We start from the raw sequence: 16,917 nt of genomic DNA, 5'->3' as shown, positions 1-16,917 counted from the left end.
ATTTTACATACAAATTCAAATAAAACCCCTAATAATTCACTGACTCAAAGAAACACTCAAGCTAGTATTGTAGCACAAGTATCATGCTCTTTTTTTTTTTTTTTTTTTGTAGAGACAGAGTCTCACTTTTTGGCCCTCGGTAGAGTGCCGTGGCCTCACACAGCTCACAGCAACCTCCAACTCCTGGGCTTAAGCGATTCTCTTGCCTCAGCCTCCCGAGTAGCTGGGACTACAGGCGCCCGCCACAACGCCCGGCTATTTTTTGGTTGCAGTTTGGCCGGGGTTGGGTTTGAACCCGCCACCCTTGGTATATGGGGCCGGCGTCCTACCGACTGAGCCACAGGCACCGCCCAGTATCATGCTCTTTTAACACTCGATTACCCAACACTCCGAGGGCTGGAAAACTTAGGAATCTCACTGTTTCCCAGCAGAAAGTAACTCTAAAATTGGGTAAATCCTAACAAGGCTCTTCTGTGTATAACTGTCCCTAAGTACTGCTAGGAGGCAGCATCCCAGGTCTCTAGCTATGTGAACCAGTATGAGGACACATGTGCCTATGGAACTGTCTGTACCATGCTTACCATGGTGATCTGGTAGCATCCAATCTTACTGCCGAGCTGCTCAGGAAGACTCAGCAAGGCACAGGAAGGCCCAGGCTCTGGGCCAGCAAGGCAAAGAGTGGCATGGAACTTTAACAAACTGGCACTGCATGCTGTTTATACGGCCTTCGCCAATGTCATAATGTCACATGCACCATGTCAGAGATGCAGGCTGCCTGAGATCTTGGGATAAGGTCCTTAAATAATAGGCAAAAAAATCAATTTAAGGGGGAGGAAGGTTTTACTAGATTAGTTTCAGAACACAGCTAATAACTTTCAGTTGGACAAGTAGGCTGTTCTATTTTCAAACAACATAGGAAGTCCTACTTTGAGTTAACCAATAAGTATTCTAAATTCCAACCTAAAAATATACTATAAGATATGCTACCAATAGAAAAGAACCTAAAACACAAAATTTTGTCCCAAATGAATTTTATATAAAATATGGGGACTTTTTAAAACAAATGAAACAGCTATCAAAGGTTTTAAGGATTTTCTTTACCTTGTGTTTCTGAATTTGAATAAAATCTAAACCATGTGACTTAATTAATTAATTTATTTATTTTTGAGATGGAGTCTCACTATATCGCCCTCAGAAGAGTGCCGCAGCATCACAGTTCACAGCAACCTAAAACTCTTGGGCTTAAGCAATTCTCTTGCCTCAGCCTCCCAAGTAGTTGGGACTACAGGCGCCCACCATAACGCCCGGCTATTTGTTGTTGTTGTAGTTGTCATTGTTGGTTAGCTGGCCTGGGCCAGGTTTGAACCTGCCAGCCTGGGTGTATGTGGCCAGCACCCTACCCACTAAGCCAGAGGCGCCACTGATTTATCTTTCTTATTTGTTCTAAAATTCCACAAAATTCTAACTTAAGTAAAACTTTAACTTGAAGAAACTCACAGGAAAACACTATTTACTATGACAACTTTGCCAATTTTAAAATACAGTAGTGAAACATACTTGAGCTTTAAACCCAATTTTTAGCTATTTCTAACTTTATACTGCTCTTTTTAAGATGCTCTTTTTAAATTAAATTCTCCTCTCCAGAATTAAAAAATTTCTAAACCAAGTGTTAAGCAATAATCATCGGCATTTTACAAAAGATTAACAATACTAATTATGCGAGATATTAACCTATTAGAAAAGACTCAAAAACTAAATATAGGATTTCTCCATTATAAAATCCTTATATTTTGAAGTTTCACATAGGGATTCTGCCTTGGGTCTTAAGGAACCTATAACCTTTGGGTCTTTTAACTTTTTATAAAGCAAACCACTTTATCAGAATGATTTGTTCACTATTGCAGGTCAAACAAGTATATAACTGTGTAAAAAAAAAAGGTTAATAATTTTCCTTCTTCCCCACCTTGAAGTAATGTTGAGAGTTTGATAGGTACAGTACTTTTCCAGGCCTGTTCATATATACACACCTCTAGAAATATAACCAGGTGTTTTCTCACTTAAAAAAAAAGAAAAAGAAGGGTGGCGCCTGTGGCTCAGTGAGTAGGGCGCCGGCCCCATATGCCGAGGGTGGCGGGTTCAAACCCAGCCCCAGCCAAACTGCAACAAAAAAATAGCTGGGCATTGTGGCGGGCGCCTGTAGTCCCAGCTGCTTGGGAGGCGGAGGCAAGAGAATTGCGTAAGCCCAAGAGTTAGAGGTTACTGTGAGCCGTGTGACGTCATGGCACTCTACCGAGGGCGGGTCAGTGAGACTGTCTCTACAAAAAAAAAAAAAAAGAAATACTATAAATACAAAAGCTGACAATTAAGTTCATGAACTCATCCTTTAAAAAGTGTTACATCAGGGAGATGCCTGTGGCTCAGTGGGCAGAGCACCAGCCCCATATACCCAGGGTGGCAGGTTCAAACCCGGCCCCGGGGCCAAACTGCAAAAAAACAGCCGGGCGTTGTGGCGGGCACCAGTAGTCCCAGCTACTTGGAAGGCTGAGGCAAGGGAATCGCCTAAGTCCAGGAGTTGGAGGTTGCTGTGAGCTATATGATGCCACAGCACGCTACCTAGGTCGATAAAGTGAGACACTGTCTCTACAAAAAACAAAAAAAAGTGTTACATCATCTCACTGCTGAATATCACTACAGTCACCTTCACAGTATTGCCCTTAGAAAGCTATACACCAGTGCCAGTGCCTAGTCTATCCTTCAAAGCAATTGTAGACTCTTTTTTCTTGAATAACCATCAGCTATCATACAAGGAATGAATTGAGATACACCAGGAAACCCCACAGGAAAAATCAGAAGCCTAAAGCTGACAGCAAAAGGATGCAATAAATAAGCTATAGATTGATACCGTTTACTCTCAACTCTGAGGCATGAACAATTTTTTTAATTTCTAGAAATAATTTCCAGATCTCAGGCTGTATAAAGATATTTTATCTCCTGCCACTGGTTTCAATGAAGTCCAACTCAACCCTTACTCAGACACTGGAAGAGTGGGATAACTTCTACTAGCACAAGCCAAGAATTCACTCTGCAGCTTGTCCTCCCTGAGATTCCCAGAGAGCCTTTCACTCACTGGATAGCTCTCTGGGCTGCCACTTGGAAGATGTGTGAGGTGCACCTCTGACCAACAGACCCACCTGTGCAGGAAGTGCAGCTTATGCATGGCGGCCAGCCCCGCGGCGATCTCGCACGCCATCCTCTGCAGCAGCATGGTCTGCGCGTCCCCCCGCATGTGTCCCTGCTCCGTGCGCAGATATGCTTTCAGATCACCCTGCAAAGATCAGCCCACTTGAGTTTCAAAAAGAACTACAGAAACAAACTGAGCGCTTAAACATGTGGCCTTAGGTGACCAATTAAGACCACTTATTAGAAATTACTTAGGTTTGTTTGCACTTAATAAAGAACCTCAGACTATACAAGTTTCAAATTACAAAAAGGAATTCCAACATGATGTTTCAAAAGTAAGGAACACTATTATGCTTTCAGTGCCACTCTAACTAGATAAATGTTAGTTTATTTTTGTTATACAAACACATGTAAAACAAAACAGTAAGAAAAAAGAGACAGTTTTAAAATGATGTACAATTTAAGTACATGAAGAGTGAAACAAAGGTGCTACTCATGTTGCCTGCTGGAAGGATTCTAGCAGACACCTGGGCAGTAATACTTCACCTTCGTCACAAGGCTTCATGGCTACCACCAACACTCTGATTTGAGCAAAGCAGGGGGAAAGAAGGAAAGAAAAATGGGACCGAGAAAGTCCACCAGTGCCAGTAACAACTGCTTCAGGGCTCTGCCAGCTTCCCCAGGGCCCTGTGCCACCCAAATGAGAAAGACCATTCCAGTCACTCCAGAAAAACTAACCAAGTTAATGAGGCTGTTCTTCAAAAGAGACAAGCCTCAGCAGGAAAATGAACAAAGTCAGAGTCAGATATCCAGCACACAGACATGCGAATGCTGGGATCCCAGGTCCTCCTGTAAGTCCCCCCATAATCACCCTGTCTTTACCTCACAACTCTAAATGTGGACTGTACAAGGATTTGTGTGTGTGTGGGGGGGGGGGTACAGTATATTTGTTTTGAGGAAATAAAATTTTCCATATTCTCCTTACCACATAATTAAATATTTGTTGATATGATTTAATTCCAAATTAAAGCTTTCTACAATCAGTTAAAAAACTGTAGAAAGTAAGCCAGTGGCTTTCAGTTTTCTTTAAATCTTGGGCAAGAAGACTCCTAAGGAAAGAAAGTTTCCTTGACCAACTAAAGGATACATTTATTATAACTCACTTGAAGACAGCAAATTTGTCAAATTCTTCCCAGAATAAAACTTTAAAACCCAATATTCTTTTACAAACATTTGTCCACATTTAATACTATTAGTTAAGTATTTACAGATCTATTACAAGACTCTAAATGTTTCCATTCCCAATTTCAATGATCCCTACATGAATGATAATGTTGATATTAATATTCACTACATTCTGAGCTCTTGAGCACTGGGCTAAGCATTTTCATTTGTCAATACAAACACTTCTCATAATTTGAGACATTTTCCAGATATGGAACTCTTAGGGAGCTTAAGAGCTTTGGCCAAGGCCACAGAACTAATAAAGGATAGGGTCATGCTTCTACTTTTTAGTTCACAAACTCAAGAGAGTTCTGTTTAGCAAGTGAATTAAATTAGCACGCAGATGAAATCAATTTGTTTTATAAGCATGAAAGTAAAATAACATAAGGTCAATGCCATCAATTTGCAGAATTCTTCCAAGTGTCATGTGACTGCTATGCCAGGGACACAGTGGCCTCCCCTTGGTGCCACTGTGCACACTGAGGCAGCACTTGCCATCACTGTCCTTCACAGGTTTCCTTCCAAACTTGACACTCTCCTCCTTTGTTACCACTGGAATTATAAGCTACTCCAGAGGAGAAACAGACATTCTCCTGCCTTTCTCAAAATACATACTCACTGGTCCAGGCTGGGCTCTACCCAGCATGGGAGCTATGGGAATGATCAATGATTTAGATGACAGTTAACTTAACTACAAAAAATTGCAGCAAAAAACTCTAGGGATATAGGCTAATGGGATTTTTATTCATAAGGTAGCCCATATAGAAACTAAACATGAAAATAGCTAAAGTCTGCTTATATCACCAATGAAATGGCAACTTACATTCTTCTGCCTAAACTCTCTGTTGCAACATTCATCTAAGGAAAAAAAAAAATCACTCTCACACAAAAGCACAATTATGCTGTGCTGTATCTGGCTAATTCTCAAAAGTGACTCTGGCCATGGAGGCAGAGGGGTAGCATAGTGGGTGCAGTTATTTTTCAAGATTATCTGAAATGTATCCCTTACCACTAACTGTTCTTCTCTCTGCAACAGCCCCCTCCCCAAATTCCACTATAGGAAAGAGCAGAATAAAGATAAAAGTTGCCTACTTCCATGGAGTAAACATTTTGTTTAAAAAAAGGGGGGGGGGGGAAGAAAAGGATTTTACTTAAGAATTGATATTGCCAGCACAAGCCAGGCGAAATTATCTTTAGCCAGGAATAAGGAGTCAACATCAAAGATTAGTGAGGAGCCTGATCACTGTTTCTCACGGATGAGACTTGTCATGGTCTATGTAAGACCCAGAGTTAGTTCTATGTTCTAAAATGATCCTTAGAGCTCTCCTGGTACCACAGTTTGAAAGAAAAAAATCAGCACAAAATCTTTAATCACAGTGAAGGTTTTTGTATTAAGCAAGTACCAAAATGGATTCGTTCTATCAAAAACAGACAAATCTTTATTTAGATATCAGTTTATTTTATTCATATTTGAATCGTAATGGTGCTTAATGACAAGTAGAATGGAACAGATATAGATTATTACTTCTGTCCATTACATAAAGAAAAATACAATTCATTAAGAACAGTAATGTAGGGCGGCGCCTGTGGCTCAGTGAGCAGGGCGCCGGCCCCATATGCCGAGGGTGGCGGGTTCAAACCCAGCCCCGGCCAAACTGCAACAAAAAAATAGCCGGGCATTGTGGCGGGCGCCTGTAGTCCCAGCTACTCAGGAGGCTGAGGCAGGAGAATCGCCTAAGCCCAGGAGTTGGAGGTTGCTGTGAGCTGTGTGATATCACGGCACTCTACCGAGGGCAATAAAGTGAAACTCTGTCTCTACAAAAAAAAAAAAAAGAACAGTAATGTATTCTGAGTTAAAATAAGCTTTCTTTTATCCAAGTTTTAAAAATTTCTGTTCTTTCCCAAAATCCCACGAAAGACAAAACCTTTAAAAGAAACATTTCTGACACTAGATGGCAGCAAACTGCTATACTAAGAACTCCCACAACAGAACAAGCAACTTTCAAGTGACTTCTTGCAACTAGTCAGACCTGTAAATGAGTTACTCACAAGTGCTCTCTCTCAATTCTAACATAAATGGCCAGGAGGGCTTTATCCATTCTTTTGCAAGACCCTGAGAGCAAGGAATTAATTTCATTATAATGTAAAAAATCAACAATAGCTTTATAACTGAAAAATCATAGTCCTTTATGATTAACAGGATGGTTCTGGGAAACATGATTTTTAACAAAAATTAAAGCTGTTTTACTAAAAATGACACAGTCCACACACCCCCTCTTGCTGATGAATATGCCATGCCCCTCTAACACCCCCACCTCACCCCAGTCTGCGTTTTTTTCTTCTTGAGTTCCCACCACTTGAGCTCCCACACATCTGGACCTATAACCCTTACATACCTATCACCTCCTCTTTGGTTACCTGGACTCTTCAACCAAGTGCCTTTCTAAACTCAATCTCCTCTTCTCTCTGGTCTAACACTCAAATACCTCCCAGGTAAATCCAGTGAGTCTTCCTGAATCCATACTCTTCTCCCACTATTACCCCACGTATGTCTTCCCTTCATGGATAAAACTCCTCAGAAGCTTGGTCTGTCCTGACTGGCTCTACCTCCTGGACTTCTCCTACCGCCCACCAGGCCCACCTACCCATGACCACATAGCTCCTGCCAAGCACAGAAGGTTGCACCTCACCAGCCTCACAAAGAAAACAGGCCTACACCTTCCTTCTTTAAACACTTCCTTCTCCACCTGGCTTCAGGACACCACAACTCCTGTACTTCCTCCTGTCTCACTGGTCACTCCTTCCTCAGCTTCTTCATAAGATCTTCCTTTTCTCACTGATCTGTCCCTGCAGGCATGCCCTAGAGCTCCCTCCTCAGTCCTAAGCACTGTGGGCACAAACTGTCCAGGTGGTTTTATCCACCCATCTCATAGACATCTCTCTGGCCTAGACCCCTCATCTCCTCACTCAACAATGCTCCCTGTATATCTAACAGGTGTCTAGCACAAAACTCTGCCAATCTGGCCCATCACAGTAAAAGGTATCGCCATTTTCCCAGTGGATCTAGACCAAAAACAAAGGTATCATTAGAGAGTTCTTTGTCCATATCCAACCCACCCCCAAGCCCTGGGTCTATGTTCAAACCTCTTCCCACCGCTATCACTGCTACCATGCTAGTCGGAGACAAAGCCCCACCCTGTGGGGATCTACACCAGCCCTTGCCTGGCCTCCCAGCTCCCTCCTGAGCAGCTAAAGCCAGTCTTTTAAAACATAAATCAAATCACGACAGCCTTTGGTTCCCACCTCACATTTTGTTTACTTGTCTGCCTCTACAGCTAAGAAAGTATGCCAGACGTGGCTGGGACTCTGCCTAATTCTCTACCAAGCCCAGAAATCTCTAAATAGTGCTGGGCACCAGCATGTGTATAACTAATATTTGCTTCAAGTGTGGGAAAAGAAAAACTTATGGAATACTTCTAAATGGTGTCCCACAAATTAAAGTTGAGACAACCATTTTCCCAAAGTAGTCCATTCCTATCATTTCAATTTAACAATCTAATAATAATCAACTTTGAAGTAAATCTGTGGTTTCATCCTTTTATTTAAATTTATTATAAAAATTTATTATTTATTATATAAATTTATTATTTAAATTTATTTCATTATTTCATTACTCTGTATACTTAAAGCCAAAGACAGTTAACTTGGGAAAATAATATTTTATTCTTTAAGATTCTGCTTGAAAGCTTATCTTTGTTTAGTAAATGCAATAGATTTTGCTTCAACAACAGGGAGTCAGAGTTACTCTAAAAAACATTCAAAGTACAGTCATGCATTGCTTAACAACAGTGATACCTTCTGAGAAATCATCATCATTGTGTTGTATGGAGATTTGGAATGTATTTACATAAACCTAGATGGCCTGGCCTACTGTATGCCTCAGCTACATGATAAAGCCCACGGCTCCAGGCTACAAACCTGTACAGCAAGTTACTGTCCTGAATACTGTGAGCAATCATGACCCAATGTATGTATCTATGTAGCTAAGTGTATCTAAACATAGAAAAGGGACAGTAATAAATACAGCATAAAAGATAAAAAACCCTATTCAGGGCACGTAGCATGACTTGAAGCACAGGAGGTGTTCTTGGGGAGTTACTTAGCAGTAAAAGAGTATGAACCTAGAACATCATTGAACACTATTACAGACTTCATTATAAACACTACGTGCTTAGGCTACACTAAATTTGTAAAAACTACTTTTCTTTCTTTCTTTTTTGAGACAGAGTCAAAAAAGAGTGGCGTGGCGTTATAGCTCACAGCAACCTCAAACCCTTGGGCTCAAGCGATTCCCTTGCCTCAGCCTCCCAAGTAGCTGGGATTATAGGCGTCTGCCACAATGCCCAGCTATTTTTGTTGCAGTTGTCATTGTTGTTTAGCTGGCCAGGGCCAGGTTCAAACCTGCCACCCTCTGTGTACGTGGTTGGTGCCATAACCACTATGCTATGGGTGCCAACCCATATTTTTATTTAACAACAAATTAACCTTACCTTACTATAATTATTTTACTTTATTGTGAAAGCAACCTAGGAGCCCATCAACCCATGAATGGATCAACAAACTGTGGTATATGTATACCATGGAATATTATGCAGCCATTAAAAAAGATAGAGACTTTACATTTTTTACATTTACCTGGATGAGTTGAAACAGATTCTTCTTAGTAAAGTATCACAAGAATGTAAAGACAAATATCCAAAGTACCCCATACTAATATGAAATCAATATATAAATAATTACATGTTTCTAAGAACAATTAAACACTATTATAGTACAGTTGGGGGGCGGTGTAGAGGGAAGCGGGAGGGGGGGAACGTATGGCAAAAGGAGGGAGGGCAGGAGGTGGGATCTCACCTAAAGTACACATTGTGAGAGTGTATAACATGCCCCCTGGGTAAAAGGCTCTTCTACAAATGGAACTTTACCCTGGAAGTGAGAACAATGTAACCTAAATATTGTACCCTCATATTAATTTGAATAAAGTTTTTTTTTTTTTTTTTTTTTGGAGACAAGGCCTCAAGCTATCACCCTGGGTAAAGTGCCATGGCATCACAGCTCACAGCAATCTCCAACTCCTGGGTTCAAGCAATTCTCCTGTCTCCACCTCCCAAGTAGCTGGGACTACAGGCGCCTGCCACAACACCCAGCTATTTTTGGTTGCAGCCGTCATTGTTCTTTGGCGGGCCCGGGCTGGATTCAAACCCGCTAGCTCAAGTATATGTGGTTGGCGCCTTAGCCGCTTGAACCATAGGCGCTGAGCCTTTAATAAAGTTTTTAAAAAATTATTTTACTTTATAAATTTATTTTTTTAACTTTTTGACTCTTTTGTAATAACAGAACACTGTACAGCTGCAGTAAAATATTTTTCTTTATATCTTTAATTGCTAAGCTATTTTTTTTTATTTTTTAATTTTTTAAAAAAACCTTTTAAATGCTTCTTGTTAAAAACTAAGATACAAACACGTTAGCCTAGGCCTACAAAGGGTCAGGATCATCACTTTTATCCCTGTCTTCTGCCTCCACATCTGTCCCACTGGAAGGTCTCTGGGGCAGTGACATGCATGAAGCTGTCATCTATGACAACCATGGTGCCTTCTGGAATACCCTTGAAGGACTTACCTAAGTTTGTTTCGAATTTACCTTTTTTTTCCAATAAGTAGAAGGAGTACATGCTAAAATAATGATAAAAAGTATAGTATGATAAATACATAAGCCAGAAACTTAAGTCATTCATTACCAATTATCATGTACTTGTATAACTGCACGTGCCAGCCAGACTTATACACGACTGGCAGTGCAGGTTTGTTTGTACCAGCATTACCACAGACATGTAACATGCTGTGCTATGGTGCTGCTAGGCCATTCTAATCTGAACTGAAACATAGTTAGGTGGTACATGACCGGACCTCAGAATGCATTTCTCCAGAGATACTTTATAGACTAGCACTGTCCAACAGAAATACAATGCAAGCCAAGATATGTAACTTAAAATTTTCTAGTAGCAATATCAAAATTATAAAGATATAAGAAGAAATAGGTAAATGTAACTTTAATGGATTTTAATAATGGATTCTGGGCTTGGTGCCTATAGCTCAGTGGTTAGGGCACCAGCCACATACAGCAGGGCTGGCAGGTTTCAAACCCAGGCGGGCCTGCTAATAAAACAACAATGACAACTACAACAAAAAAATAGCTAGGTGTTGTGGCAGGTGCCTATAGTCCCAGCTACATGGGAGGCCAAGGCAAGAGAATTGCTTAAGCCTAAGAGTTTGATGTTGCTGTGATCTGTGACGCCATGGCACTCTACCAAGGGTGACATAGTGAGACTCTGCCTCAAAAAAAAAAAAAAGAAAAATAAATAATAATAATAATAAATTAATACATTCCTTTTGGAAAGAGATATGGAGAACACTTAGAGATCTAAAAATAGATCTGCCATTCAATCCTGTAATCCCTCTACTGGGCATATACCCAGAAGACCAAAAAGCACATCATAACAAAGATATTTGTACCAGAATGTTTATTGCAGCTCAATTCATAATTGCTAAGTCATGGAAGAAGCCCAAGTGCCCATCGATCCACGAATGGATTAATAAATTGTGGTACATGTACACCATGGAATATTATGCAGCCTTAAAGAAAGATGGAGACTTTACCTCTTTCATGTTTACATGGATGGAGCTGGAACATATTCTTCTTAGTAAAGTATCTCAAGAATGGAAGAAAAAGTACCCAATGTACTCAGACCTACTATGAAACTCATTTAGGGTTTTTACATGAAAGCTATAACCCAGTTACAACCTAAGAATAGGGGGAAGGGGGAAAGGGAGGGGAGGGAGGGGGAAGGTGGGTGGAGGGAAGGGGATTGGTGGGATTACACCAGGGGTGCATCTTATAAGGGTGTATGTGAAACTTGGTAAATGGTCTGTAAAGCTAGTGAATGATACCCCATGATCTTATCAATGTACACAGCTATGATTCAATAAAATAAAATAAAATAAAATAAATAAAATAATAATAATAATAATAATGGATTCTGGCAGGGTGTAGTGGCTCACACCTGTAATCCCAACATTTTGGTTGGCTGAAGTGGGAGGATCATTTGAGCCCAGGAGTTTAAGACTGGCCTGGGCAACATAGTAAGACTATACAAAAAACTTAAAAATCAGCCAGGTGCAGTGGCACATGCCTGTAGCTCTAGCTATCTGGGAGGCTAAGGCAGAACGATTGTTTGAGTCTAGGAGTTCAGTTACAGTGAGCTATGATCTCACCACTGCACTCTAGCCAAACTGATAGAATGAGATCCTATCTCCAAAAAAAAAAAAAAAAAAAAAGTATTTCAGTTGGTCTAATACTTCAAAATTATCATTTCAACATGCAATCGACATTTTAAAAACTGAGATACTCTAATTCCTTTTTTGTATTTAAGTCTTCAAAATCTGATATGCATTTTATAATCTACAGTATATCAATCTGGATTGGGCAAATTCTCAGTGCTCATAGTAACCTGTGGCTGGTGCAATTAGAGACAAACAATGAAGACCCCAACACCACTGGAGAAACTGTCACTGCTGAGACCACTGTTTCACTACGTGTCCCTGCTGCACCTTGGTGCTATAAGCAGTGATGTGGGGAGAAGCAGCACCTAGGCATAGGGTGGCCACAACAAATGGGGTGCTCGTGCCCACACAGAAAACATGGGGGGTCAAGGAGGGCAGAGAACATGAACCATAGAGGGCAGGAAGGCCTGGCCTCAAGCAGTTGGGTAGCTTGCAGCAAAGAACCAAGGTTATGATGCCCAGGCAGGGCCCAGTCAGTGGGAGTGGAAAAGCCACTAGCAGGTCACCAGTGCAGTGTCGGGCCAGGGCCCGAAAATATAACCCCACAATCACCCCACACCTCACTGCCAGGCCTAATCATGGGGGAGTTGTCATCCTGCTCAGGTGTCCCCTTTGCTGGCTCCGAGTGAGGGACACTGTCCATCTACCCTCTAGTCCTTCTCATGTCTACTCCACTGTGACTCTCTATGTCCCCTCTCCTACATGAGCTCCTTAGGGACAGGGACACATCACTCATCTTTGTGTGTCAACACCTGAAAGAGTCCACAATGCACAGGGCTTACTTAATGACTACATTTATAAAGCAGAAATACTCTTTTTTTTTTTTGGCCGGGGCTGGGCTTGAACCCGCCACCTCCGGCATATGGGACCGGCGCCCTACCCGTTGAGCCACAGGCGCCGCCCAGAAATACTCTTTAATTAGACATTTTCTGTACGAAAGGCTGATTCTAAAATGGAGGCTTCCTGCTCTAGGAAACATTAAAACACCCGGTAATAAAAGTATACAGAATAAAATCAAGCCACCCATTTAAACACCCACTTTGGCATTAGTAATTCTGTGCTCTTAGGCAAGGCAATTAGCCAACCAAATAAAAGAACAGGGGGCGGCGCCTGTGGCTCAGTGAGTAGGGCACTGGCCCCATATACTGAGGGTGGTGGGTTCAAACCCAGGCCCGGCCAAAACTGCAACAAAAAAGTAGCCAGGCGTTGTGGTGGGCGCCTGTGGTCCCAGCTACTTAAGAGGCTGAGGGAAGAGAATCATCTAAGCACAAGAGCTGGAGGTTGCTGTGAGCTGTGACGCCACAGCATTCTACTGAGGGTGACAAGTGAGGCTCTGTCCCTAAAAAACAAACAAACAAAAAGAACAGAGAGCAGGTCCTGAAAACAAGTTCCTTCATTTCTCTGAACCTCAGTTTTCTGATCTGTACAATGAAGTCACTTCCTCCTATCTCACAGTGCTTCTGGGAAGAGTCATTAAATGAGGAACAAATATGACTGAAGATTTCCAAAGGACGTACTAGCCTCCTTCTAACATAGGGAACAGCTGACATAGTACCTTAAGCACTAGTAGGTGATTGTCAATGGCTTTTTTTTTTATTATGGTAAAAAATACATAACATAAAATTTGCTAGTGTACAGTTCCATCGGGTTAAGTATATTCACTTCTTTGCACAATCACTATCACAATTCACCTCCAGAACTTTACCATCTTACAAAATTAAAACTTTGTACCCATTAAGTAACACTTCCCTATTCCTTTCAGCCCAGCCAGCTTCTGATACCCACCATTCTACTTTCTGTCTGTATTCTAGGTCCCACACATAAGTAGAATTATAGTATAGTATTGGAATTTTTATGATTAGCTTATTTACTTAGTGAAATATCAAAGTTAATTTGGGTCTACATAGCATGTCTCAGAACTTCCTTCCTTTTAACAATATTCCATTGTATAGATACAATGGAATCTTTGTTTACCTATTCACCCATCAATGGACACGTGGGTTTCTTCTATTTTCTTCATCATTGTGAATAATGCTGCTGATAATAATTCAATGTTGTAAAAAATATGAACGTGGGTATGCAAATATCTACTTGAAACCCTGCTCATTTCTTTAGGGTATATCGCCAGAAGTGGAATTGCTGAAAAATTAAAAATAGTTATTCTATTTGATGAACACTGGTTGTTTTAAAATTTTTATTGTTGACCAATGTAGATCTTAAATTTAAATACATATCAGCCACGTACTTGGACTAAGAGCGCATTAATTTACCTAAGTTCTATTGGCTTTCATGCCTTTGGGTGAAGATTATACGTATAACTCTCCAGAATTAACAAATGTACATTGGGTGGTGTACTTAAATTAAAAACAGCTGTTAGCTCTGCACTAACAATGGAAGCTTTTGGTGGACATCAGAGGTCTTCCAGATGGTCAGCCCTCAAGAGTGAACATTTCCCTTAAGTGTCTTAGGAAGGTCACATAAAGTATGGGTTTCAAGAAATCAGAATTTGTTAATTCTGGAGGGTTGTATGTATAATCTTCACCCAAAAGCATGAAAGCCAATAGAACTTAGGTAAATTAATGTGCTCTTAGTCCAAGTACTTGGCTGATATATATTTAAATTTAAGATCTAAAAGTGTTGGGGTAAATTTTTATAAGAATGTTAAGTTAAAGAACATATGTATTTCTTATATTTTCATAAAAATGACAATGATACTAAGATTATGCTAGAATCTTGTCAATGCTGGGTCATTTATATTAATAGTACAGGAGTGATTTGTGTATTTGCTATGGTTTAATGTTTATACAATAGAGTACTCCCCCAAAGGATAGCTTCACTGAAAAATAAATTAACATAGCACCAAAACAAAAATACCTGTCTCCTGGACCCATTCAGAAGAAAATATTAAGCTGAGCATTCAGAGTCTTTGCCACTTCAGAAAAAAAACTCAACAATACTGTCTAATAAAACTTTCAGGAATGAATATAAAAGTGTAAGGAAGAATATAAAAATGTAAAAATAGATGAGAAAGTTTTATGAATCACCTTAGTCAGCATGGAAACAGGTGATATTTCAAGTAGATGCTGATTCCTGCTATTTTTTTTTTTTTTTTTTTGAGACAAAGTCTCACTACGTTGCCCTCAGTCCGTGACATCACAGCTCATAGCAACTTCAAATTCTTCAGCTTAAGCAATTCTCTTGCCTCAGCCTCCTAAGTAGCTAGGACTACAATCATCCACTACAACGCCCGGCTATTTTTTGTTGTTGTTGCAGTTGTCATTACTGTTAAGCAGGCCCCGGCCAGGTTCAAACCTGCCAGCCTCAGTGTATGTGGTGGATGCCCTAACCACTAAGCTACAGGCATTGAGCATGATTCCTGCTATATTTCTTTTATATTTGCCCACAATGAGAATGAGGAACTTAGGGACCAAAATAAGCACCACTAACCATCTCAGAAAAGTGGACTTCTGACAAGCAGACTTGTCTCATCATGTAAGAGTGCCTCTTAGTAATGTATCTGCTTTCCTAAATGCTGTGTTAGCATCAGAATCACCTTCATACCAGTCACAGAGCTAGAAGAAAAGGAAACTATTTTTCTATCATCATAACCTAGGATCATAAACACCATAATTCTGAGCATGTTGAAATAATCAAAACAAAATATAATATGCAATGAAGCTATGAGAAATACAGTGAGAACTCTTTTCTCTTCATCTTCATGGCTCTACTACACAATTTATCATGTGCTTCTCCCACCCCTTACTAGGAGACCCAGAGGATAATGATTACATTTTATTTCTGTATCTCCAGGATACAGCATGCTGCCTGACTACAGTTAAGTGTTCAATAAATAAACACCCTCCACAATGGAAGAAAATATGGGGATGACGCAGAAAAAGTAGTTTTCCTTACACAGAAAGAGAATTCTATATAGTCCCAACTTCTTTGAAGAAACTGAAAATATTAGTTTTAGACTTTGTTAAGTTAAATATGCATGCTATAATCTCTAGTGTAATTCATATACAAAATCAAGGAATAACATCTAAAGTAAAATAGGTGGGAAAAATTGATACAAGAAAAAAAAAAATCAAGAACCTTAAGAAGACTAGGAAAAAAGCAAAAAAGACCACTTATAACAGGCAGAGAAAATAACACCAGATAGATAAAATTTCAAATATCTCACTAATTACAATAAATGTAAATGGACTACATGTTCCATTTTAAGTTACCAAGATTGCCAGAGTAAGAAAAAATTTTAACGTAAGATATTTGTGTTAATAGGCAAAAGATAGAGAAGAACCAGGCAAATTCTAATAAAAAGAAAGTTGATATAACTATAATATCAGCAATAAAAGACTTTATCTTTAGTAATACTTTTAACCTTAAAGAGAGCCTCTTCAGAATTGATAAAATGTTCAATTATAGGAAGTTACACCAATCCTAAATCTGTATCACACAGAGAAGATATCAAAATGTATAAAGCAAAAAAAAAAAAAAAAGAAGAATTATAAGGAAAATCTGTAAGCAAAGCAGGAGATTTTAATATGTCTGTCTTAATAATTGATAGAAAACTGATTTGAACAGCCTCATATACTTTACCCAAAAGCCCCATAAAAACACTGAATGAAATACCACCAGAATACACATTTTTTCCTGCCAACATCTACAGACACAAAAACACTCACCCTATAGTGAAGAGAAATATAGCCTGGAAAAGAGCTACAGGTGACCCAAAGCCAGCATGTGAGATGAATGAGAACTATTTTGTTGCTCTAAGCAAAGAGATTTGGGGGTTACTATCACATAATCTAATAAAAGCTAATATATCGTTTATGAATTAATTTTTCTTTTATATAAATAATCTCTACCAATAACAGAAACATTCAAATCACATTTAGGCATTAAAACAAAAATTCACAATATTTACTGCTATTTTTACTGCTATTTTCAGATATAATCTGAATTAATTGAGGATTTGTTTGGGGGATACTCCCACTTTTCTGTGCATAGCCAGGGAAGATTTTATATTCTAAAAACTGAGACAACGCAAAGAAATCAATTAAAATCTAGTTAATTTAATTACTTGGTGGGACCACACCTATGGTGCATCTTA

At 39.7% G+C, this 16,917-nt stretch overlaps 1 protein-coding gene across 4 annotated transcripts in view; it reads right to left on the bottom strand.

The window, feature by feature from the left end:
• Positions 1-16,917, bottom strand: part of LMTK2 (lemur tyrosine kinase 2) — a 109,811-nt gene that overhangs the window by 34,457 nt on the left and 58,437 nt on the right. For all 4 annotated transcript variants that reach the window (XM_053556686.1, XM_053556684.1, XM_053556688.1 and 1 more), the window contains one exon: positions 3,192-3,325. In XM_053556686.1, coding sequence (XP_053412661.1) covers positions 3,192-3,325 — 134 coding nt within the window. The remainder of the gene's footprint in view (positions 1-3,191; positions 3,326-16,917) is intronic.

Source organism: Nycticebus coucang, chromosome 12 (genome assembly GCF_027406575.1).
Source record: "Nycticebus coucang isolate mNycCou1 chromosome 12, mNycCou1.pri, whole genome shotgun sequence".
NCBI classification, from domain to species: Eukaryota; Metazoa; Chordata; class Mammalia; order Primates; family Lorisidae; genus Nycticebus; species Nycticebus coucang.
This window is presented reverse-complemented; position numbering and strand designations above follow the sequence as displayed.